At 44.3% G+C, this 27,162-nt stretch overlaps 1 protein-coding gene across 5 annotated transcripts in view; it reads right to left on the reverse strand.

The window, feature by feature from the left end:
- Positions 1-27,162, reverse strand: part of LOC112262077 (ribosomal protein S6 kinase alpha-1) — a 77,524-nt gene that overhangs the window by 20,071 nt on the left and 30,291 nt on the right. The window contains exons 1-3 of one of the 5 annotated variants that reach the window (XM_042330182.1): positions 12,611-12,702; positions 9,996-10,049; positions 3,138-3,254 (exon numbers count right to left, since the gene is read on the reverse strand). In XM_042330182.1, the coding sequence (XP_042186116.1) occupies positions 3,138-3,254; positions 9,996-10,049; positions 12,611-12,658 (219 nt within the window). In that variant the 5' untranslated portion in view covers positions 12,659-12,702. Of the gene's footprint in view, positions 1-3,137; positions 3,255-5,683; positions 5,706-7,164; positions 7,575-9,995; positions 10,050-12,610; positions 12,703-27,162 lie in introns of those variants that run through there. The other 4 variants (XM_024437772.2, XM_042330180.1, XM_042330183.1 and 1 more) reach the window with 4 other exon arrangements.

A 27,162-nucleotide genomic window follows, 5' to 3' on the forward strand; every position in this document is an offset into this window, starting at 1 on the left:
ACGCAAGACAACATCCAACTCTCAATCCTAGAAATAGAAGCGAACAACGGACATTCCCATCCAAGTCAATGCTCCGTGACGGAGGGACTGGCGGTGATATTGAATATATATATAAATGCTCAATGCAATATACTACAAACCTATGGGAGCGACAAGGGGGATGGTCATTGGAACTACTACATGTGAAGTTCTCTGGCATTCTTCCTGGCCTCTATAACAATAATAAAAGGCTATAAATACTGTATTTTGTAACCAATACCTCACCTAACTACCTTAATGGAAGTTATGTAGTCAGGCCTAGTCAGTGTAAATAATGAAAGTCCTATCTTACTGTGAAACAGCCTGGCCTGACACCCAGAGCAATAAACTCAACCAGAGGGAAAAAAACTGCTATTTTAGATCTTGTCATCTGAAGTGTGAGAGAAATTAAATGGAATGAATATGAATGAACATTAAATGGGTTTGTTTAGATGCGTACTTGTTGTAAATTGGTTTTAAATTACACATGAACATTGAACAGATTTGTCTAGAATGTGTTCTTAGTGCTCTAAATAAAAGAAAGACCACCTCCTGTGGCACATCAGTAGAGCAAGCAGAGAGGTGAAAGACAGGCAGTGTGTGTGTAAGCCAGGTATGATATATCATCAGCATCAGGCCCAATGGCTTGTCAAAACAATGCATTCTCAAGCCATACATATGGAAATGGACATATCCATCTGCAGGGTTTTTCCTTTGTATTACCGAGGCTCTCTTGTTATCCCCACATGCGTCAAGATGGCCACCATTGCAATCTTGGGTACAGGAACAAAGGTAACTGAACTACATGACTATCGCCCCATGGCACTCACTTCTGTCATCATGAAGTGCTTTGAGATACTAGTCAAGGATCATATCTCTACCTTTACCTGACACCTTAGACCCACTTCAGTTTGCATACCGCCCCAATAGGTCCACAGACGACGCGATCACCATTGCACTGCACACTGCCCTATCCCATCTGGACAAGAGGAATACCTATGTAAGAATGCTGTTCATTGACTACAGCTCAGCATTTCACACCACAGTAAACTCCAAGCTCATCACTAAGCTCGAGGCCCTGGGTCTGAACCCCGCCCTGTGCAATTGGCTCCTGGACTTCCTGATGGGCCACCCCCAGGTGGTGAAGGTAGGAAACAACATCGACACTCCGCTGATCCTCAATACTGGGGCCCCACAAGGGTACGTGCTCAGCCCCTTCTTTTACTCCCTTGTTCACCCATGACTGCGTGGCCATGCATGCCGCCAACTCAATCATCAAGTTTGCAGATGACACAACAGTGGTAGGCTTGATTACCAACAACGACGAGACGGCCTACAGGGAGGAGGTGAGGGCTCTGGGAGTGTGGTGTCAGGAAAATAACCCCCCACTCAACATAAACAAAACAAAGGAGATGATCGTGAACGTCAGGAAACAGCAGAGGGGGCACCCCCCTATCCACATCGACGGGACAGTAGTGGAGAAGGTGGAAAGTTAAGTTCCTCAGTGTACACATCACTGACAATCTGAAATGGTCCACCCACACAGACAGTGTGGCGAAGAAGGCGCAACAGCGCATCTTCAACCTCAGGATGCTCCTAAAATGTGGCTTGTCACCTAAAACCCTGAAACTTTTACAGATGCACAATTGAGAGCATCCTGTCAGGCTGTATCACCACCTGGTACGGAAACTGCACTGCCCACAACCACAGGGCTCGAGGGTGGTGCGGTCTGCACAACACATCACCGGGGTCAAACTACCGGTCCTCCAGGATACCTACAAGCACCGATGACACAGGAAGGCCAAAAATATCATCTAGGACAACAACCACCCGAGCCAAGGCCTTTTCACCCCGCTATCATCCAGAAGGCGAGGTCAGTACAGGTGCATCAAAGCTGGGGCAGAGAGACTCAAAAACAGCTTCTGTCAGAAGGAGATCAGACTGTTAAACAGCCATCACTAACATTGAGTGGCTGCTGCCAACAAATCACTGGCCACTTTAAATGTCGTCACTTTTATAATGTTTACATATCTTGCATTACTCATCTCATCTGCATGTACTGTATCTTAGTCTATGGCACTGACATTGTTCATCCATATATTTAGATATTCTTAATTCCTTTACTTAGATGTGTGTATTAGGTATTTGTTGTGGAATTGTTAGATATTGCTGCAATGTCGGAACTAGAAGTACAAGCATTTCACTATATCTGCAAAAACATCTGCTAAAACACGTGTATGTGACCAATAAAATTGTATGCATGTGCACAATCACAGCCATCAACAATGCATGGGAGTGGTTGGATGCTGCTAAAGCAGGGGTTTTCAAACTGCTCCTCTGGGACATCCAGACTTTTCACAATGTTGTTGTAGCCCTGAACTAGCTCACCTGGTTAACCTAGTCAGGGGCTTGATGATTAGTTGAATCAATCTGTGGAATAGTTCAAATGCGTGGAACGGCTGGGAGGAAAACCACTGTGCTAAAACACCAGCTTTCTGCAAGGTTTATAGTGTAAAGTATTTCTACTAAAGAGATAAGCTTAGCAGTCAGTCATTAGCATCCGTCACAAAGTCAAATACGATTCGCTTCCCTCAACAAGGTCAGAAGTGTAGTAAAAGATGCTGCAGTCATTTTGTTCTAACCATTATCCCCCACTAACGAGGAGGAGGAGACGGCAGTGTTGCTCGTCCCCTTTTGATCAAATCCAGGGATGGGCAACTCGTCTTCAGGGGCCGGAGTGGTGTCACTTTCCCCCATCCCTAGGAAAACACAGCTGATTCAACTAACTACATCCTAAACTGATTGTGATTAGTTGATTATTGGAGTCAGGTGTGTTAGCTGGGGAAAAACTGACACCAAATCAGGTCCTTGAGGACTGGAATTACCCACCCCTGGTTTAAACCAATCTACTATTTATCTGCTGTTAATGGAACATGGGCAATGTCTTACCATAGACAATGTCTTACCATAGACAATGTCTTACCATAGACAATGTCTTACCATAGACAATGTCTTACCTTAGACAATGTCTTACCTTAGACAATGTCTTACCTTAGACAATGTCTTACCTTAGACAATGTCTTACCTTAGACAATGTCTTACCTTAGACAATGTCTTACCTTGCCAAAGGAGCCCTGGCCCAGCACTTTAAGCAGCTCAAACTGGCGGGCGTCAGCTTTCTCTGAGCCCTCCTTGACCACGTTGGTGATGTTGATCTCCTTGATGACATCATTGTCCTAGACAGAGACAAAAACAAGGTCCATTATGCAGGAGATGGCATATTAGTTCACCCTTCCAAGAGAAAACATTGACACTGTCTAAAGATAAAACCCATCCTTAATGTGGTAAGATTTTGCCATGCGTCCTTTGGTAGTACAAATTTGTCTTTCTCCAAACGGTCCAGTGAGGAAAACCAAAGACGTTTGATCACGTGACCATGAAAATAAACTATTCTTGATATGATTATTTCAGAATGAATAGGACCAGAGCTTCATACAGTGCATTCAAATAACTATTGCATGTAGCTTAGGAGCAAGACATTAAGGAGCTGCTGGGAGTTGATAGATACAGGTTCCTCTTTTCTCATACTAGGTTGCGTCCTGATCAAAGTGGGTGTACCTAATTCTAAGAAGCCAACTGAAAAGAGGAAGAGGGTAGAAAACCAGGTATTACCAGAGATATATATACACATCTATCTCTCTATCTATAGAGAGAGAGTTCAGAGAACGGTAATGGCTTGGTGCAGCAGTGCTATTTAGGCTTAGAAGACAGAGGGAACAAGAGTGTGTAAGACAAAAAAAATAAAAAACAAGTCCCCTGGGAAACTTCAAGCCTCGGGTGTATTTGTGTTGTGGGCAGCTTGTCGGAACAGTGAGGCTGATGGCACCATTTACTGTTAATGATACCGAGAATGGTAACAGCAACCACAACTTTAAATAATTCTGTTTTTACACCAGCGTTGTAGCACAGGCTGCTTTAGAGCCTAGGTCTACTGAATCTCACTGAAATTACAACAGAACATTCACAGTACAAACGGTTTTTGTTTTTTTTGCAAATACATTGCCTTTATACGTTATACCAATGTCTGCTGAGACATTTCTCAAAATAGCCAACTCCAGTATGTAGAGTTGCAGTGCAACTGCATTACAAGCCTCGTTCTCCCTGCAGGCCTCAATGCTCAAAATCGGTTTGGTTTTTACAGATCTGTTTTGAACTACTGACGGTCTAAACAGCAAGTTACAAGTGACCAAATCTGATGTGTGTTCAGACAGAGTCATTTGCTGACAAGGCTACGCCAGTTGTCATAGTAACAACGGGTATGTGTGCAGTGGTGTAGGCTGATAGGAAGCACAAGCACCACGACCAATCACTCAGAAGTTATGTAGCAAGCTGAGGTGACAACGTTGTCATGGACGTTTCCCAGTTGCTTTGAATGTTTCGAATCATAGTGTAAGAACACTTATAACGCCTCAAACGATAAGATACAACTTTCAAAACGAGCTTTCTTGCACAGTCCCTAATTTGTTTGTAAACAAGCTAGTTAGCTACCACATGTTCTTGTCAAAAAGGCAGAGTAGCTGGCAAGCAGCAAGATATGCCAAATAAGTCTAAAAACCACTTGAGGGCAGACAAATCAGATTTGACTGTTCAGACAAAAGGTCACATGGCCAGGAATCAGAAGGTGGTTTGAAACTTTGCTTGAAATATCTGATTCCATGTGCTTTTTGGCTGTTCAGACAGCATGAAAAAGAGATTCAAATCAGAAATGCAAATAAATTGAATTTCAGCCACTTCAAATTTGTAAATGTGAACAAGGCTTTAGACTTCAGTATGCAGTAGGCTAGTATAACCATGTTAGGCTAGTAACCACTTCTCTGATCGATTTGACATACTGAACTCTGAGGGTCTGCTGTCCGGACCTCTGGCAGTCTCTATGGGGGTGCCACAGGGTTCAATTCTTGGACCGACTCTTCTCTGTATACATCAATTATGTCGCTCTTGCTGCTGGTGAGTCTCTGATCCACCTCTATGCAGACGACACCATTCTGTATACTTCTGGCCCTTCTTTGGACACTGTTAACAACCCTCCAGGCAAGCTTCAATGCCATACAACTCTCCAACTGCTCCTAAATGCAAGTAAAACTAAATGCATGCTCTTCAACTGATCGCTGCCTGCACCTGCCCGCCTGTCCAACATCACTACTCTGGACAGTTCTGACTTAGAATACGTGGACAACTACAAATACCTAGGTGTCTGGTTAGACTGTAAACTCTCCTTCCAGACCCACATCAAACCCACATCAAATCTCCAATCCAAAGTTAAATCTAGAATTGGCTTCCTATTTCGCAACAAAGCATCCTTCACTCATGCTGCCAAACATACCCTTGTAAAACTGACCATCCTACCAATCCTCGACTTCAGCGATGTCATTTACAAAATAGCCTCCAATACTCTACTCAACAAACTGGATGCAGTCTATCACAGTGCCATCCGTTTTGTCACCAAAGCCCCATATACTACCCACCATTGCGACCTATACGCTCTTGTTGGCTGGCCCTCGCTTCATACTCGTCGCCAAACCCACTGGCTCCATGACATCTACAAGACCTTGCTCGGTAAAGTCCCCCCTTATCTCAGCTCGCTGGTCACCATAGCATCACCCACCTGTAGCACGCGCTCCAGCAGGTATCTCTCTCTGGTCACCCCCAAAACCAATTCTTTCTTCGGCCGGCCTCTCCTTCCAGTTCTCTGCTGCCAATGAATGGAACGAACTACAAAAATCTCAAACTGGAAACACATCTCCCTCACTAGCTTTAAGCACCAACTGTCAGAGCAGCTCACACATCACTGCACCTGTACATAGCCCATCTATGATTTAGCCCAAACAACTACCTCTCCCCCTACTGCATTTATTTTATTTTATTTATTTATTTAGCTCCTTTGCACCCCATTATTTTTATTTCTACTTTGCACATTCTTCCACTGCAAATCTACCATTCCAGTGTTTTACTTGCTATATTGTATTTACTTTGCCACCATGGCCTTTTTTTTGCCTTTACCTCCCTTATCTCACATCATATATAGACTTGTTTATACTGTATGTTTGTTTTACCCCATGTGTAACTGTGTTATATGTGTTGAACTGCTCTGCTTTATCTTGGCCAGGTCGCAATTGTAAATGAGAACTTGTTCTCAACTTGCCTACCTGGTTAAATAAAGGTGAAATAAATAAATAAATGTGCAGTGACCCAAATAAATGTGCAGCGCCCCTAAGTTAACACTGAGTCACCATGAAATTACAACAACCACACCTAACTTACACAGTCTGACTTGTGTAAAGTAAAAACCCCTCAAACCCACTGCGTCGATCTCCTACAAAGCTAGCAGGTATACGTTCGGTAGTTAAGATGTACGTTTATGGTAATCAAGATAATTTATTCCAAACAACTTAGTACATTCTTAACAAATTAACCCCTACCATCAAGAATAATATTACAGTACATTGCCAATTCCCTGCTTGTCAAACGTCCTTTAAGAAAAATCTATTTAAAAATAAGGTTGTAACGTAACAAAATGAGGCCAAAGTCAAGGGGTCTGAATACTTTCTGAATGACAAACATACTGTTGCATTTTCATACTGTATCTCTGTGTTTAGGATTCAAATAACTGACATGCTGTGAAGCACTGACATATTCAGGTGTTTCACAGGAACTGGATAATGACCAAGGTGATAATGAGGAACACCTGCGATGTGAAGGCCTTCAACCCGTTGAGTCAGACTGCTTCGACCACAATAAGCTCTCTCATAACACTTGCTGCCACACAGCACAATAGAATAAGTGTTCATTCATTAATACACCTACACAATTGCCATAAACCTCAATAGCTGCTTTTGGCACTGCACATTCATAGTCTGTCAACAGGAAGCAAAACAAAGAAGAGGACAGGAAATGCAAACAATACATTCTAACACACATGACATGCCTTTTACACATCTCCTGCTCCATAAACAACAAGCCCAGATCTAATTATCTATGGGCCCAAAACCTTCAGCTTAGTTGAAATTACACTTCAACCCATGACCATGTAAGTGAAAATTTGACAAGTGGAAGTTGGGATTCGCCCCGGTGTGAAGACCACATTACCATACACCGGGTTCTGTTCTGACGGTCTTCACATGAGGCGTCTGTCTCATTGCCTGTCTGTGGCACGCTGCAGCTGGCCAAAGCATTGGTCTGGTGTTTCTTGAAGAGGAAGAGGGTCAGCAAGCGGCTCACTTTCAACTTCCTCCCGTCCTTGTCCATCTCAACATCGCCTTGCCAACCTAGACCTCTTCATCTCAGTCACACCCCCTACCTCTGGACAAAGTCCTCAATCTCATACCAGCCTGGTAGACTGCCAGGTAAGATGAGGTGAACGTTGTCCTCTGTATGTAAGCTGTTAACTTCGTGTCCTGTCCTCTGCTAGCACAGAGCTTTGACTACTACTGAACTGAAAGAGACACTCAGACAGAGGGAGCGAGAGAGAGGCAGGAAGTTAGAGACCTGTGTGCAGAACCCACACAACTAGTGTGTGAAAGACAGACAGGACAACTTCCCTTCGGCGATGGCCAGGGTGGTGAGGTGTGGCCAGGGTGGTGAGGTGTGGCCAGGGTGGTGAGGTGTCACCTCCCTCACGGTCAACGTTGTGACCCAGATAGAGATACATAATGACATTTGTAATGTCTTTATTCTTTTGGAACTTCTGTGAGTGTAAGGTTTATTGTTCATTTTTATTTCACTGTTGTACATTATCTAGTTCACTTGCTTTGTCAATGTTAACATGTGTTTCCCATGCCAATAAAGCCCCTTGAATTGAATAGAGAGAGAGCTCTCGGTCTCCTTCGTTCTCGCGCTATAAAGAGCGAGTGAGACGGGCCAGGACACAGGAATCCCTTACAGCCGCTTTCCTGCCACCCCCATCTACCCCGTGTGTGAGGAGAGGAACTTCCACATCCCTACAAACACACTGTCACTGTGTCTATATAAATCAATCCACACTTCCTCTTAGCTTCACCGAACACTGTTCCACTCAGTCTCCATCGGCTTTCTAAGTCACTACTTCTTCTTCAAGCTCCTAAGATCCCATGTTAGGTACTATAGAGCTCTACTGCATGACTAGACCAGGATCTAAATATCTTGTACTGTACCACTTGTACCTAGGCCACCTTCAGTTGCCAAAAGTTTAACATTGCAGATACAAATACCATGAATTGAGACATGATTCCTCGGTCTACATGACAGAGAGGCATGTTTGTGAGATAAAAAAAAATATATCTGAATGTTCCAAAACGTATCCTGCTGATCTGATCGCGCCCCTATTATCCTCACAGTATAATTTACGTTGACATTTGAGTCATTTAGCAGACACTTATCCAGAGCGACAGACAGAGTTTTCACCAGCTCGGTGATTCAAACCAGCGACCTTACGGTTACTGGCCCAATGTTCTTAACCACGATGTCACCTGCCATATGAACACAGTCCCAACTCCATTTGTGATGTGATAGAGACAAGGAATGTAGGAGAAGTTCCCAGGATGCAGAGCATAGTCCTGGACTAATCAAATCACAGTTTATTTGTCACGTGCGCCGAATACAACAGGTGTAGACCTTAGAGTGAAATGCTGACTTACAGGCTCTAACCAATGGTGCAGGGGAAAAAAGTGTGTGTGTGTGTGTGTGTGTGTGCAGGTAAGAAATAAAACAGTAAAAAGACATTTGAAAAAAAGAGTAGCAAGGCTATATACAGACACCTGTTAGTCAGGCTTATTGAGGTAGTACATACACATGTGGGTATGGTTAAAGTGACTATGCATATATGATGAACAGAGTAGCAGCAGCGTAAAAGAGGGGTTGGGGGGAGGCACACAATGCAAATAGTCCGGGAGTCTTCAGGAGTCTTATGGTTTGGGGGTAAAAACTGTTGAGAAGCCTTTTTGTCCTAGACTTGGCACTCTGGTACCGCTTGCCATGCGGTAGTAGAGGGAACAGTATATGACTGGGGTGGCTGGAGTCTTACCATTTTTATGGCCTTCCTCTGACACCGCCTGGTGTAGAGGTCCCGGATGGCAGGCATCTTTGCCCCAGTGATGTACTGGGCCGTACGCACTACCCCCTGAAGTGCCTTGCGGTCGGAGGCCGAGCAATTGCCGTACCAAGCAGTGATGGAACCGTTCAGGATGCTCTCGATGTTGCAACTGTAGAACCTTTTGAGGATCTCAGGACCCATGCCAAATCTTTTTAGTTTCTTGAGGGGGAATAGGCTTCGTCGTGCCCTCTTCACAACTGTCTTGGTGTGTTTGGACCAATCTAGTTTGTTGGTGATTGAAGCTCTCAACCTGCTCCACTGAATGGGGACGTGCTCGGTGCTCCTTTTCCTGTAGTCCACAATCATCTCCTTAGTCTTGGTTACGTTGAGGGATAGGTTATTATTCTGGCACCACCCGGCCAGGTCTCTGACCTCCTCCCTATATGCTGTCTCGTCTAAGAAATATTTTCAATGGAGATCCATTGAAGCATCAGGTGTCCATTTAAAAAGTCACATGATGATAACCCTAGAAAATCCACACGGATTTCAACCAGATGTTGAAAATAACATTTCTTCAGCAAAGATGTATGAAAAAGGTGCCTTGTCAAATTCTGAAGCAAATGACTAAGGACAGCTAAGGAGACAGCCACAGCTAAGGAGACAGCCACAGCTAAGGAGACAGCCACAGCTAAGGAGACAGCCACAGCTAAGGAGACAGCCACAGCTAAGGAGACAGCCACAGCGCTATTGCATTTCACTCTGAGTCGACAGACAGACAAGCATATTATTCGCAACATTTTCTGATATTGTTGACACAATATTGATTTTAGCTCAGCAAGGCAAAGCATTTGAGGAAGAGAGTGTATTGACTTAGCTGTGGATAAGGCCACTGAATGAGGAATAATCTTACCTTGGCAGTAATATTGGCAAAGTCCTTCTCTACCCAGGTAATATGGGACCTGTCCTGATTGGGAGGTGTTAGAGGGAGAAGGGCGTCAGGTTCGGCTGTGATTCACATGCAGTGTTCTATAGGAAAAAGTCAGTTGTAGAGGTGATGCAGGGAAAATATTTGATTTTTATGAGGCTACCTTATGACATTTAGAGCCATCGGTATAGGTATTATTTTGCAGGCCATTATTTTGATACTTGGGCTCTATAAATAGGCCACACACACACACGTCAGCAACTGTGTGTCCTGTCCACCCGGGCAGTCAGGATGGTTTGGTTGCCACACACACAGATGACAGGACGCAGCTCTGCCCTCCCACACTTCACTTCCTGTTTCTCTGATAACCCACAGAAAGAGACTTGTCACAACTCTCGCTCGCTTCCTGGGGCTTCATGACAATATTAAATACAGGGTGTTCAGAAAGTACTCCAACTCTGGCTTATTGCACATTTTGTGTTACAGCCTGAATCTCCCCCCTATAATGACAGTGAAAATATGATTAGACATTATTGAAAATGAAATACAGAAATCTAAAATAGCCACACCCCTTTGCTATGACACTACAAATGGAGCTCAGGTGCAGCAAATTCCTTTGATCAATACAACTTGATTAGAGTCCACAGGTGGCCAATTCAATTGTTTGGACAAGGTTCCACAGTTGACAGTGCATGTCAGAGCACAAACTATACCATAAAGTCCAAGGAACTGTCTGTAGATCTCTGAGATAGAATTGTAATGAGACACAAAACCAAGAAAGGGTATAAAAACAATTTCTAGAGTTTTGAAAGTTTCCAAGAGCGTAGTGGTCTCAATCATTGGGAAATCAGAAAATATATGGAACTACCCAGACTCTGCCTAAGGCTGGTCGTACAACCAAACTCAACAACCAGGCAAGAAGGACCTTGGTCAGGAAGGTGACCAAGATGTGAGAACTACAGTTCCTTGGCTGAAATGACAGAACCTGCCAGAAGGACAACAGTCTCAACAGCACTTCACCAATCTGGGCTTTAAGGGAGAGTGGCCAGAGTTTGCAAAAAGGCACATGAAAGACCGATATCAGGTAAAATATTGTGGCCTGTTGAGACAAATGTTAGTGCTTTGCATTCAGGCCAAAGAGTATGTCTGGAGAAAACCAGGCACAACCAGTAACCCATCTAACACTATCCCTACCGTGAAGCATCCTTGATGAGAGGATTTATGTTCCAACAGGTTAATGACCCCAAGCATACAGCCAGGGCCATGCTGGAATGGCCACAGAACAATAATTTGAAAGTCCTTTGAGGGGTCCAGCCAAAGCCCAGAATTGAACCCTGTGGAAAGACTTGAAGATTGCTGCTCCCAATCTAATTTAAAACAGAGCTTGAGCATCTGGCAGAAAATCCCTGAATTCAGATTAGTGCACAGACACACAACTCAAAGCTGTAATTGCCGCCAAAGGTGCTTCTACAAGGTATTGAGTCATGGGTGTGACTACGTATGTAAATGTGATGTCTGTATTTCATTTTCAATACATTTGAAATCTAAATGTAAAACAGGTTCAGTTTGTCATTATGGGGTATTGTGTGTAGATGGGTAAGACACATTTAAAAAAACATTTTAATAAAATGTTGAGTTCAGGCTGTAAACACAATGTGGAATAAGTCGAAGGGTATGTATACTTTGACAGCACTGTATATTCCAATTCAGTAGAAGCCTTCATCCACAGTAACTTAGTGTGCATACATTTTTCATACGGGTGGCCCCAGGAAATCGAACCCACAATCCTTGCCGTCGCAGGCACCGTGCTCTACCAACAGCCACTCACACATTCTACAGCTGTCAGCGAGTATAGAAAACCTGTCCTTATACACAGTCGCTCTTCCAAGAAGCTGTAAATGAATGCAGTTCACTCCATAGGATTTCACATAAGTGCTGACTAGCGGTAAAGGAATTTCTTTGTGGAATTATGGAACAATGTGAATCTTCTCACAGCAAATGGAAAGTGAAGGGTAACTCAAACACATACAAATACATAAACCAAAAACGGTGTGCCAACTAAAACCTTTTTGCTGTAGTCGTAACATCTACACAGATCTAGTTTATTTTAGTCCGATGTAGACTATCCTTGGTTAGCCAGGCTTCTAATATCTCAGAGAGAGAGAGCTAGGTCGTGTTCCTCAGGGCTCCAGCATGTTGTAGCTAGCAAAACATTTTTAAACGTTGGAAATGAAATGAAAATGTGTTTCTTATTGGACTAGTGTAGATAGTACCTCCAAGTTCCTCTGTTTCAGAGCGTCTGGATACAGAACACAATGCTGGGGAATGCCACAATTAATTTTAAGTGAAGGTTAGAGGTTTCAGTCCAAGTTGACAGTACTGTGGCCTTCTTCCTCTGACAGACAGCGAGAATGAGTAGTTGGGGCTTGTCAGGGCTAGTCAGGAGACACACCACCATGTGTTTCCTACCTCGCAGTTCTCCAAACCCACCGCCCTCACAGGGGGACCTTTTCTCTAGCCCCTAAAATACACCACACACACACACACACACACACACACACACACACACACACGCTGAAAACAGAGGGTCTGAGACTTGCCTGGGTTACGCGGAAACCTTGTTTGGTGCGAAATATGTGTCTCCACATCTTGTCGATCAGAGCTTCCCATGTCACACTGTCTCTGACTTCGACTGACACACAGACATGCTGTGACACTCAGAATGGGGCAGTACGCTCATCTCTCTCACACAAATGGGGAAATGCAAAGCACATGTTCACCCCCGGTAGAAGACTGAATGTTCAAGTCCGTTCCACAGGTGTGGTCAGGGGGAAGAGAGATCAAGTCCGTTCCACAGGTGTGGTCAGGGGGAGAGTAATGTATATTTGCAGCCATGAGAAGAAATACACCACGTGGCCAAAAGTATGTGGACACATGCACGTCGAAAATCTCGTTCCAAAATCATGGGTATTAATATTTCTATATGGACCTCGCTTTGTGCACAGGGGCATTGTTATGCTGAAACAGGAAAGGGCCTTCCCCCAAAACTGTTGCCACAAAGTCAGAAGCACAGAATCGTCTAGAATGTCATTGTATGCTGTAGTGTTAAGATGTCCCTTCACTGGAACTAAGGGGCCTAGCCCGAACCATGAAAAACAGACCATTGTTCCTCCAACAAACTTTACAGTTGGCACTATGCATTGGGGCAGGTAGCGTTCTCATGGCAACTGCCAAACAGATTTGTCCGTTGGACTGCCAGACGGTGAAGCGTGAGAACACGTTTCCACTGCTCCAGAGTCCAATGGCGGCAAGCTTTACACCACTGCAGCCAACGCTTGGCATTGCGCATGGCGATCTTAGGCTTGTGTGCGGTTGCTTGGCCATGGAAACCCATTTTATGAAGCACCCGACGAACAGTTCTTGTGCTGACCTCACTTCCAGAGGCAGTTTAAAACTCGGTAGAGGACAATTTTTTACAGGGTTCGCACTCAAACCCTCGACGTTCCCGTTCAGTGGGCTTGTGTAGCATACCACTTCGCGGCTGAGCCGTTGTTGCTCCTATACGTTTCCACGTCACAATAACAGAACTTAGTTGACCAGGGCAGCTCTAGCAGGCCAGAATTTTGACACAATGACTTATGACGATGCCACGTTGAAAGTCCCGGAGCTCTTCAGTAAGGCCATTCTACTGCCAACATTTTTCTATGGCGATTGCATGGCTGTGTGCTCGATTTTATACACCAGTCAGTAACGTGTGTGGCTGAAATAGCCAAATCCACTCATTTGAAGGGGTGTCCACATACTTGTGTGTGTGTGTGTGTGTGTGTGTGTGTGTGTGAGATATATAATCACACTTTCACTTGTTCGCTTACACAAAGATTTACAAACACAATACATTTGCTGTATCAGTGCCAATGAACAATTCCAGACAAGTCTACTTCAGACAAGTTCTCTGTTTAGGTTACTTACTCATTCAATGTCTCTACTGAATAAAGAGCAATAGTGGGAATAGCCAATGAACCAGACGTAGAAAATGCTAAATCTATTTAGTTTTTTAGGACTACAAACTGGCGCTCTCTCTGGTCGTGATCCAGCATGCTAAATTCTGTTTCCTTCTGCAACGACAGGAAGGAGAGGAAGTGACTTGCATGCTTACAGACTGGATGAAATACTTTGTACTGAAATTGCACTTGCCTCCCATCGAGAGACAACAATTGTATGAAGCGAAACATTTCTTTGTGAATACAGCATCTCCGGCGGCTTTAATCACCTTGAGTTAGTGTGAGGGGGAATTGTTTGACATAAGTTTAGCGTAAATATACTTGGTGTTAAACTAAAAACAACCTTCAAAACCACTTCCACATGAAGTTAAAAAAAATAGAAAAAAATCCTGTTAATAAAACACATTCCCTTTAAAAACCACAGTGAAAAGGGTCATTGTTTAATGGTAGTGAAAGAATGTGCTTGAAATGTAGTGGTAAGGCTTTTGTCAAAGTCCCCAAGCAGTAAAGAAAGCCTAGTTTCACCAGTGGTCCACATATTGATGTAATGCTAAATGAACACCACGAGGGGGCAGTGTGGATCTATTCTCTACAACAGACCCAACTCCATAGAGACTAACGCCAGTACAGACTAGAGGTGGAGCTGCTGCAGCCAAGAACACGGTCCCACTGTTCCAGCTCAACAAAGCGACATATAAGAGGCAGGGTGATATGGAGGCAGAGAAAGAAAGCGAGAGAACACAGGGGAGGAGAGGTGATAGCCCAGAGAAAGGTAAAGGTAGTGTGTGAGTGAAAGAGAGATGGAACTAGATCTTTAGATAAAGTGAGAAACCGTTAGACACCAGACCAGGAAACGAGAAGAAGATATGGAGGAGAGAGACAAGGCCACCTGGTAGAGGAGAAGAGAGACAAGGCCGCCTGGTAGAGGAGGAGAGAGACAAGGCCGCCTGGTAGAGGAGGAGAGAGAAGAAAATTAAGGAGGGATGAGACACAAAGAAAGGAGTCTAGTCGAGGAGAAGGGAGGAAAGACGGTCCACTTGGGCCGTGTACCAGGTTGTCTGACAGACACCCTCTCAGTGCACCGGTTCGGTGCCCCCTCTCCTTCTCCCTCCCCCCAGAGTGTGTAATAATTGTACAGCCTCACACACTGTGGATCTCATTGTTGAAATACTGGACCCCAGCCCAGAGAGAGGTGGGAGGGAGAGGGGACAAGTGCTCAGTCCAAAACACTTCAGCTCAGAGCCAAACTCCAGCTATGCCAAGCCAGAGGAGCATATCATATACACTATGGAACTGAAACGTAGCACATCACTATCAGAAACTAGGTCGAACATCACCAACTAACACTTCTAGACATTGATACACACACACACTTCACAGTAATGCTTTCACAGCGTTACAAATAGCAGCTCCTGCTGCCTGCACTAATATATATATAATCTCACACACAGTGTGCTGAATGCATGGAGCTGCTATTTTATGGAGAGCACTTGTTGCCACGTCAATGTGAAACGCTGAGTCAGCTGGATTTGGCTCAGACGAGAATGCAAAAGCTTCAAAACAAACAATTCTGTGCTAAAAAAAACCTGTTGACTCTCTAATGTTGAAAATGGAGCCAACTGATTCTGATTCCCTCCCTCCCCCAACACACACACGATTAGCTTACCTCACCTTAGTGCGTGTGGCCTCGTGATGTCATCGTAACAGTAGATTAGTGTAGCATCATTATAGAGGAGATAACCCTGGTCACTGTGAGGAGTTCCTTTCACACACAGTAGCGCCTGGGCCTTGTCGGCAGGCCAGGGTCCCCTGGCCCCATCATTCAGGTGATGAACGATGAACAGAGGAATGCCCCTCTCTCCCCTCTCTGCTCTCTTTGAGACAGTGGAGCAGTGTTCAAGCAGAGGGGTTCTGTCTCTAGTTTTCTATCTCCTCTCCAACCCGCCAGGCCCAGCAGTGAGAGACACAATTTCCCCCTCCCCAGGCCCAGCAGTGAGACACGATCCCCACCCCCCAACACCAAGCCCAGCAGTGAGAGACACAATTTCCCCTCCCCAGGCCCAGCGGTGAGACACGATCCCCACCCCCAACGCCAGGCCCAGCAGTGAGAGACACAATCCCCTCCCACCAACCCCATGCAGTGAGAGATTGACAGGTGGGTAAAGCAGCTGAAAGAGGGAGGGGGGGGGGGGAAATCAGACAACTGTGTGGTCATGTGTGTGGATATGTTTAACTATATTTGTAGGGACCAGAAGTCCCTACAAGAATACTGAACAAACAAAAGTTTGACCAACCGGGTAAGTCTTTGTTAGTCCCCTAGAAATAGCATTTGACCTTGTGGGGACTAAGGTAGAATTAGGAGTTAGGCTTAGTTGTAGGGCTAGGGAATATTGGTTTTGATTGGTTATAAATTGTGCCGTGCCGTGCCCCCCCGCAGTGTGTAGCACAGATGTGGAAGAATTCCATAGGTGGAGCTGGGTGAATCATCCTCAGGTGTAGAGTTACAATGACCTGCTGTTTCAGGTCTATTACACCACCTGTGAAGAGAGTGAGTGAGTGAGTGAGTGAGTGAGTGAGTGAGTGAGTGAGTGAGTGAGTGAGTGAGTGAGTGAGTGAGTGAGTGAGTGAGTGAGTGAGTGAGTGAGTGAGTGAGTGAGTGAGTGAGTGAGTGAGAGAGTGAGTGAGTGAGTGAGTGAGAGAGTGTGAGAGTGAGAGTGAGAGTGAGAGTGAGAGAGGTTCGGGCTGAGGTGAGAGTGCCTACAGTAGGAAGAAAAGAGTCCAGAACATAATATAAAACACCCTTTTAAAATCCCAGAGGAAAAAAATGTCAAACTTCAACCAGGCGCAATCCCACACGTCCATGGAATAACAATAATGCTGTCGAACCCTGGGCACTTGTGGAGATCTGAGAGGAATTGATTGAAATAAACAATATGGTGAAACTTCCACCTAGCCTATCAGAGGGCAAAGTTACTCTATTACCATATCGCTGACACGTGTCAAATCCTCTCAGATCTCCACAGGTGCATATGGCTTAGGGGTCCATTTGGGATCGGGCCCAGTTGTACTCACCACAGACAACAGAACAATGCTATGCAAATCCTAGTAATAGTACCTCCAGTAGCATAGGCTAACGGCTAGTTGGTACATGTCAATAGTGATGGAGCAAAAATTGCAAAGGCAGCAATTTGGCTACTAGCCGTTAGCGTTACCTGCTTAAAATGCTGACGTGACTAGTAGTATTAGCGGAAGTAGTGGAACGGTCATATTAATAATAGTAGTAGCGCTAGCAGGAATAGAGTGGTAACATTAGCCTATAGGAAGGGCTGGTTGAAGGGGGGGGATGGTGGCGCATTAGGAGGGCGTAATGTCTGGAGTGGCGGGTTGGGTCGATTGGAGATTAGGATGACGTAATGTAAACAATGAGGTCATCACAAAGCGCAGCAGGGCTAAGGGCTGACTGCAGCAGAAATGTAGTGATGTTGTATATCAAGCACTCCTATGGAACATGAACGTGACTCACAGCAGCCTGCAATTCTCTTCAAACACACGTCCCATGTTTCCCTCTCTCACACAACCTCCCATAGCCCACATCCCTTGTCTTGCACACACTTAAACACTACCTCACATCCCCACTGTGTCCAGACAAACCGCTTTATACACTACAGGAACAAAAGTATGTGGACACCTGCTCATCAAACATCTCATTCCAAAATCATGGGTAATAATATGGAGTTGGTCCCCCCCTTTGCTGCTATAATAGCCTCCATTCTTTTGGGAAGGCTTTCCACTAGATGTTGGAACATTTCTGCTAGGAATTGCTTCCATTCACCCACAAGAGCATTAGTGCACGGAGGCACGGTCATGCTGAAACAGTAAAGGGCCTTCCCCAAACTGTTGCCACAAAGTTGGAAGCACAGAACCGTGTAGAACGTCATTGTATGCTGTAGCTTTAAGATCTCTTCACTGGAACTAAGAGGCCTAGCCCGAACCATGAAAAACAGCCCTAGACCATTATTCCTCCTCCACCAAACTTTACAGTTGGCACTATGCATAAGGGCAGGTAGCGTTCTCCTGGCATCTGCCAAACCCAGATTTGTCCGTTGGACTGCCAGATGGTGAAGCGTGAGTCATCATCACTCCAGAGAACACGTTTCTACTGCTCCAGAGTCCAATGGCGGCAAGCTTTACACCATCGCAGCCGACACTTTGCATTGCGCTTGGTGATCTGAGGCTTGTGTGCAGTTGCTCGGCCATGGAAACCCCATTTCACGAAGCTCCCGACAAATAGTTATTGTGCTGACGTTGGTGTTCAGAGGCAGTTTGGAACTGTAGAGAGTATTGCTAGGCGCTTCAGCACTCGGCGGTTCGGTTCGCTTGTGTGGCCTACCACTTTCCGGCTGAGTCATTGTTGCTCTTAGACGTTTCCGCTTTACAATAACAGCACTTATAGTTGATCGGGACAGGTCTAGCAGGGCAGAAATTTTATGACACTGCCATGTTGAAAGTCACTGAGCTCTTCAGTAAGGCCATCCTACTGCCAATGTTTGTCTATGGAGATTGCATGACTGTGTACTCGATTGTATACACCTGTCAGCAACAGGTGTGGCTGAAATGGACTAATCCACTAACTTGAAGACGTGTCCACATACTTTTGTATATATAATGTACCAGCCAGCTCCACTGTGGGGGAAATTCTAGACAAGCTGCTTCATACCAGAGTCAAATCCTACTATCCTAATAGAGTGTCTCTGCTCCCCACTCTTCAGGGTCCAGTCAATCTCAACATACAGATAGTACAAGCCTTCTCTACATTAACATACAGACAGTACAACACTCTACCCGGTGCCTTCTCCCGAGTGACGCAGCAGTCTAAGACACCGCATTGTAGTGCTAGAGGCATCACTACAGACCCTGGTTCAATCCCGGGCTGTATCACAACCAGGCCGTGATCGGGAGTCCCATAGGGCGGCGCACAATTGGCCCAGTGTCGTCCGGGTTAGGGGAGGGTTTGGCCGTCATTATAAATAATAATTTGTTCTTAACGGACTTGCCAAGTTAAATAAAAGTGAAATAAAACATTAAAAATGAACATGCAGACAGTGGAGCCATTGCCTTTCAACTCCCAGCGTAGTGGGAAGTTCCCTCCACACAGAAAATATTTAACCAGAGAGCCATTCCCCTTTTTCTTAAGTGGTGCATGACATTCTCTGCCTGACTGAGTCCCAAATGGCCACCTATTCCCTGCACTACCTTTTACCATAAGTAAAAGCTACACGCTCTTCCTCAACCAGTTACACGCTCTCCGCCACTCAGTTGGTAGTTCTATCTCCTACAGCCGACACCTACAGCAGACACAATCAAATAGCAGCCTTTGGATCGCTCAATAGCTTGTAAATCCCATAGTAATGACTTGGTATAGATATGGCTGCAGTCCAGAGTGACTGACCCAGTTGAGACTACATTTGGATGTAGATAGTGTGTTTAGCCTTAGTTAAACGCCTTGCCGCCTACGACAGTGCTGCTGCCACGGCAACCCGTGTCAAAGGTTAGTGTACTGTGCTCCGGGCCACACCCTAGTGGTATAAATCTAAGACCGTTGAGAGAGAGAAAAACCACACGTGTTAAAGCACATAGTGGAGGACGGAGTCAAAGACAATAGCTGAAGGGGAGAAACTTTGGCCAAGTCGAATTTCAAATGCAGACGGCCTCCATTAAAAATAAAAGCAGCAACAACATAACCAATGTGAAGATACTGGGGGGGGGGTGAGTAGTGGTGGGCGTTGTGACCATGGCCCTCAAAGCATTGGGCTAAACCAGGCTGTCTGTCACTCAGAGCAGGCTGCACATTGCAAAGCTGAAGGCAATGATATTTTAAGTAGAAATTGTTCACCAGTATTTAAAACCTTGTTATATTAATATATATACACACAAACACAGACAGAGAGAATTCTAAAATGTGTTTTTTTACATGAATGAAGACTTGCTATGTCCCTCTGTGCATACTGACTTCTAGGAAGATTTTAACCCACTTAAACCCAAACATTTCTCCATGTTTTTACCATCATTGTAAAACCCTAATTATTTTGTTGCTTTGACAAAGATGATTATTTTATTTCACGTCTAGCCCTCATTTTAAAGTCAACCCTGTTAGGTGAACTGAACTTTAACATGGTGAAACTATTCCTTAAAAATGTGTTTCAAAAAGGAATATCTAATCGTCAAATCATTAGTGGCTCTACTCTTTTTGGCCATTTTCTGGTGGAAAACCGAGCGGGTCGAGCATAAACACATCAGTTACCCTTTGATACAGGCTAGAAATGTTGCAAAGAAAGAAAATAATGATAAAGTTGTGAAGCTTGCATTCAATTACCACTCACTGTTGCACACAACAAGCTTCCATTCCCCCTTTCACAAGGGAATTTATGGCTGATTTAAGAAGTCAACCCTGTTGCGTTCAAACATCACTTTATTTGGCACTTACTATAGTATTTTTTTATTTAACTAACCTCTTGTGATGGGAACACTTTTTTTTAAAACAAAATTACTTCCTTACACTTCTCAACAAAAAAAAAAGGCACCGAATTGGTGGAACAACCCATCTACTGAGGACCAGAGAAAAACACCTAGCAGTGTGCGCGCGCAGGTAGCCTAGTGGTTAGAGCGTTGGACTACTAACTGAAAGGTTGCATGATCGAATTCCCGAGCTGACACAAGGTAAAAATCTGTCGTTCTGCGCCTGAACGAAGCCGCCATCGAAAATAAGAATTGGTTCTTATTAACCGACTTGCCTAGTTAAATAAAATAAATAAGGCGGAGTCTGCATCTAAAAATGGCACCCTATTCTCTACATAGGACTCTGGTCAAAAGTAGTGCACTATAATAGGGAATAGGGTGCCATTCCGGACGCAGTCAGAGACAGCCAAGAGTAAATAGCACCATGTAGACGGAGACGTATAGATGACCTCAATGGGGAAAATGATTGAAAAGGGAAAACTCCACCTTGTCTCTACACATTGAAACTATGGCAACCCCTGGCCCTCTCTCACAACATTTGTTTTTGTCAGACAGAGAAGGTTACAGAGGGTTCCCTCTGATGGTGATAGAAGAAAAGGAAGTGTATCTAAATAGTGACAACTGTTAATTAGCCTTCTGCATTAGAACCCCCATCATACACACACTGATTAATGGAACCTCCTTTAGCTGGGCAGCGATACATCATTACAGTGTGTGTGTGACTGAATTATAGTGATTCTGTAGATGAATGAGGTAGGAAAAGCCCCATGAAACAGACTGGGGGAGGATTTCTGTGAATGGGTACTGCTGTAGAGGGGGTGGGGTGTACGTACACACACCTTTACTCTGTGGCACATGTCAAAAGGGTACTGTGTTGTGGTACTGAGGAAAAGCTGCAGTAACCATGACAACCCACCGCAGGCTTTACTGATATGATGGAACCAGCAGACATTTCAATCTAACCTCACATACACAACAGAAAACACCAGGCTACATCTCAAATCCTCTGAATGAAGACGTAGCCTAGCGAGTACTGATTATACAAATATAGTCCTGTTAATATGGGCCCAGACACACAAATACAAAACAGTAGCGTAAAAAATAAACGCTTCACTAGTGTTTTTCCAATCTCACAAGACGGTGTGCAATCCAGGAGGGGCAATGAGATCTGCTGGTTGGAGTTGGATTGGTTTCTCTTGATTGCACTTGTATCCAATGCCATGTGTGCAAATAGCTCAAAGGCATGAGGCTTGAGCCCATTGTTAGATTGGATAAGAGACAATGCATCCACAGTAGATGCCCTGATATGGGAAGCCATCCTTGTCAAATAGAACGCTGCTTCACTGCCAGACAGAGCGAGGCTGGGACAGGAAAGATAGCAGAAAACCAATACTGTTTGAATCCAGGTCTAAATACTTTAGATGTGCTTGATTGAGCATGCCTAGATGGCATGCAGTGGAACCAATGAATAGTGGACAAGTGCAAACACCGACCATCTGGCTCAGTCAGGCACTCAAAGTATTTGAAAGGAAACAAATACTATTTAAAAAAAACACAGGTCTGTGTGGAGAGGATAGGATAGAAACACCTGGTGATTTAGTGCCCTCCTCCAACCCAGTAGCAGTGCGAGTAATTAGACTAAACCATGCACCGTTCGGTCTGGCCTCTCCACTCCTGCTGCGGCAGTACTACAACCAGTAAAGCAGGGCTTCCATCGCCTGTCTACTGATGACGCACATGGGTGGACACAATGGACCTCAATGATCGACAGACACACGCTCAGGCCCACATCAAGACCGTCACGATCGGCAAAACGATACAAGGCGCACGTACTGTAAATCCTAGGACCAGAGCCTGAGATAACCAGACGCACTTGACAGTGCGCACCGAGCGCCCCACACGCCCCCAGGGTCCGCAGAAGCAATCAGAGTCAAGGCTGATTAGGTACTGCAGATCCGGAAGTGCTATTTAAATTCATTTTCAAAGCCCTCCAGCATTGGTTCAATTAATGCAGAACCACAAAACAAAAACAGGGTTCTGTGTCAGTCAAGTAAAGCACTGACTGGTGCTCTGCTAAAGTAGAGATTCACCAACAACACAACAGGCCCAGTGTGAGTTAAGTCCAGACAAAGTCCAGCCGGCTTCAGTCAGCTCCAGCCGGCTTCAGTCAGCTCCAGCCGGCTTCAGTCAGCTCCAGCCGGCTTCAGTCAGCTCAGACTAAAGTGCAGACAGATTTTTCATGACAAGTTGTTCAAAGACAAGGCTGCCAGAGGGTAAAACAAAAAGAAGAGTAAAGATTTTTCCCATAACGGGAGTCGCACAAGGAGCATTTAAAAAATAAATCAAAAGTTCTCATCTGCATTCTAGTCCAATCAGGTTCTTCAAATTAGCAATGTAGTTCTCAGCATTCCGTAAAACATTGTATTGTCAAGGCTGTTTTTAAAAGGGGTTCACTTGGCATTGCGTCGGCTGCGATGCAGAAACTCTGCTAACAGTACTAGGGCCATCTAGTGAAGGACTACAAGTGAAACACAGTTTAAACAAATCGCCAGGATTAACAAGGGATTGCTGTTGGAAGCGAGACACACACGGGGAAATAATCATGACATGACTAATTTCATGACGTCAATAATTTAATATCATGGACATGCATTCTAATCGCCTCATTCCATCTGAATCAAGTGCCACAGGAGATGGTATCATTCTGTGTGCACGTCTGCTGAAATACTCGACAAGAGCAGGAGATGTGCGAGACATTAGGCAAGCAAAAAAAGCTAACAAAAAACGGTTTGCATTTACACCTCAAAGCTTGTGTAGCAAATCTTCACCATGTCTCCCAATGGGTTTCCATTGGAACAAGTCAAGGCATATAGAGAGGGATGGAAGAGTGTTACAGGCTCAGGGACCGTTACCGCCAAGGCTGGAATTAAGTGGAGAGAAAATAATAATAATATCACAGTATCTGAATACAGAGATGCAGAGTGAATAACAAGGATGAGGCTTTGAAAATGGAAAAAAAAATGTGTAGAATGTAGCTTTCCGAGGAACAGAAGAAGAGTTGAAAGACCGAAGGTAATGGACTTATCAGAGAAAAGAGGGATAATCAGAGATGGATACAAAAGAAAAAGCACATACTGTACCCATTCTGTCCTGAAACCTAACAGGGTTGTATTCATTAGGCACCAAAAGGAAACAAAAACAGAGGGACTACCTGGACTTGTCCAATAAGAAATGCAAAATTTTTCAGCAGGTGTTGTCTTAGAAAACTGCTCATGGTTCACCCCCATTTTATTTATTTAACCTTTATTTAACTAGGCAAGTGAGTTAAGAACAAATACTTATTTTCAATGACTGCCTAGGAAAAGTGGGTTAAGTGCCTGTTCAGGGGCAGAACGACAGATTTGTACCTTGTCAGCTCGGGGGTTTGAACTTGCAACCTTCCGGTTACTAGTCCAACGCTCTAACCACTAGGCTACCCTGCCGCCCATTGTAAAAATACTGTACACGACTTTCACAGCAAGACATTGTGTCACGACAGGCTCAGTCTCCAGTGCATTCACTGCCAAAACCATTCATAATATTTAGTCATTCTAATTTATTAAGAGAATCCCTCAGGGGGAAACAATACAGCTGGTCCAATTAAGTTGTCCCACTAGTGAAGAGCTGAATCCCCAAACAACACATTAACCAGTCACACACACACACGGTAGTAGTGCATTAGTCAATTATTTTCAACCCCATCTACTCCTGTAGTTTTAGGAGAGTCCTCACAAACGCTGACAAATTGCAGTAAAGTATTGGGAGGGCTTAATCTACAGATTTCAGCAGGATCAAGTGGAATTTAAAATTGGTCTCAGCAAACCTCATATATCCCTATACTATTACACTAGTAGGATTTTCCTTCGAGTGGGCATTTGTCAAATGGTTTACATAATCCATTTAAAATGTATTCTCCTAACACCATTCAGAATGTTTTATGCTCAACAGAGAAACGCACAATATGGAATGTTTAAATCTTCTACAAAGAGGAAAGGCATTGTTTTGCCTTAAATGTTCTCCTGAGACATTCACGTGTGTACAGACATGTATTAGGTATGTGCCACACACTCAAACTCTGTAGCAGCATGTGTTTGTTTAGACTGGGAATTAAAGTTGGACGGTATCCAGGTTTTCATATCGTCATACCGTCCTTCTCTCTTCCCGGGATTTACACTACTATGGGCATTGCACACAAGGGGGCGCTAAAAACGCAAGAAAAGCCCATTATGCATCTCTTTAATACATTTTTTAAATTTAACTAGACAAGTCAGTTAAGAACAAATTCTTAATCACAATGACGGCCTACCCTGGCCAAACCTGGACGATGCTGGGCCAATTGTGCTCCACCCTATGGGACTCCCAATCACAGCCGAATGTGATACAGCCTGGATTCGAACCAGGAACTGTAGTGACACCTCAAAATTAACAAACTAATAGCAAAGTCACAGACGATGTCAACTAAATGTAATTTTCGGTCAGTGTGGACATTTACAAGCGAAAGTGAACGAGAGAAATTGTGTATGTATGCTTTTCTGAAGAGCAGCGTGTGTACTTCAATATTCACAATTTTCGGAGCCATCGACTCAGTGGGTTTTGTCCAACATTTCTCCAGACCTATGCATTGCCACAGTAATACCCTGTATCTAGTTTTGTCCAGTGGAATAAAAAAGTGGCTCTGTTGGACCACCATTTTTTTTACATTTGAAATCGCAACAAATAACCTGTTCAGACTCCAACCAAGGATTATCAAAAGCTGCACTGTAAATTCTCCGGCAACCCAAAGATTCCTAGATGACCTTCCAGACACCATCCACCTGGAAGTAATAAAGCCTCCTGAAAAAGCCAAACCTTGACCCGGAAAATGTAAAAACTTAAATCATTACTCTCCAACATGTTTGGAAAAGCTGTTGTGCAGCAGCTGACTGGCCCGCCCGTTCCCCAGACCTGAATCCAATTGAGCACATCTGGGACATCATGTCTCGCTCCATCCACCAACGCCACGTTGCACCACAGACTGTCCAGGAGTTGGCGGATGCTTTAGTCCAGGTCTGGGAGGAGATCCCTTAGGAGACCATCCGCCACCTCATCAGGAGCATGCCCAGGCGTTGTAGGGAGGTCATACAGGCACGTGGAGGCCACACACTACTGAGCCTCATTTTGACTTGTTTTAAGGACATTACATCAAAGTTGGATCAGCCTGTAGTGTGGTTTTCCACTTAAATTTTGAGTGTGACTCCAAATCCAGACCTCCATGGGTTGATAAATTTGATTTCCATTGATCATTTTTGTATGATTTTGTTGTCAGCACATTCAACTATGTAAAGAAAAAAGTATTTAATAAGAATATTTAATTCATTCAGATCTAGGATGTGTTATTTTAGTGTTCCCTTTATTTTTTTGAGCAATATATATATATATATATATAAAAATAATCAATCACTGACGCTGGAGACTCATATCTCCCTCACTATCTTTAAGCATCAACTGTCAGAGCAGCTCACAGATCATTGCACCTGTACATAGCCCATCTGTAAATAGCCCATCCAACTACCATATCCTCATACTGTTATTTTATTTGCTCCTTTGCACCCCAGTATCTCTACTTGCACATTCATCTTCCGCACATCTATCACTCCAGTGTTTAATTGCTAAATTGTAATTATTTCATCACCATGGCCTATTTATTGCCTTACCGCCCTTATCTTACCTCATTTGCACTCATTTGTTTATTCCACACTGCTTTGCTTTATCTTGGCCAGGTCACAGTTGTAAATGAGAACTTGTTCTCAACTAGCCTACCTGGTTAAATAAAAACAACATCTCTGCAGCACTCCACCAAATCAGGCCTTTATGCCCAGACGGAAGCCACTCCTCAGTAAAAGGCACATGACAGCCCACTTGGAGCTTGCCGTACAGCACCTAAAGACTCAGACCATGAGAAACAAGATTGGTCTGGTCTGATGAAACCAAGATTGAACTCTTTGGCCTGAATGCAAAGCATCACGTCTGTAGGAAACCTGGCACCATCTCTACGGTGAAGCATGGTGGTGGCAGCATCATCATCATGCTGTGGGGATGTTTTTCAGCGGCAAGGAGACTAGTCAGGATCAGGTCAAAGAATTAACAGTGGAAAGTACAGAGAGATCCTTGATGAAAACCTGCTCCAGAGTGCTCAGGACCTCAGACTAGGGCAAAGGTTAACCTTCCAACAGGACAACGACCCTAAGCACACAACCAAGACAACGCAGGAGTAGCTTCAGGACAGCTACGGTGTTAGATCAGTGGTTTTACTCAAGGAAAGTAGATTTGTTTAATATTCAGACAAGGCCAGAGAGACTGAGTCATTGTACTGAATTAATAATATATGCCATAGGATGGATGAACTGTAGTGGAAACATCTTCAACCACAACATCAGACTGCAGTTCAGCCCAGAGTTCATCTGACAGAGTTAAAAACTTCACAAATTGGCCTAAAGACTATTAACAGCCGCTTTCCCAACTGTCCAAAATGAAATACAGTACGATAAGAGTTTATGGAGTGTAGCTCAAGTAACGTGAATGTCAGCCAAGAGTGCATAGCTGTTGTGGCAACGCAA

Source organism: Oncorhynchus tshawytscha, linkage group LG11, assembly GCF_018296145.1.
Source record: "Oncorhynchus tshawytscha isolate Ot180627B linkage group LG11, Otsh_v2.0, whole genome shotgun sequence".
Classification (NCBI taxonomy): Eukaryota; Metazoa; Chordata; class Actinopteri; order Salmoniformes; family Salmonidae; genus Oncorhynchus; species Oncorhynchus tshawytscha.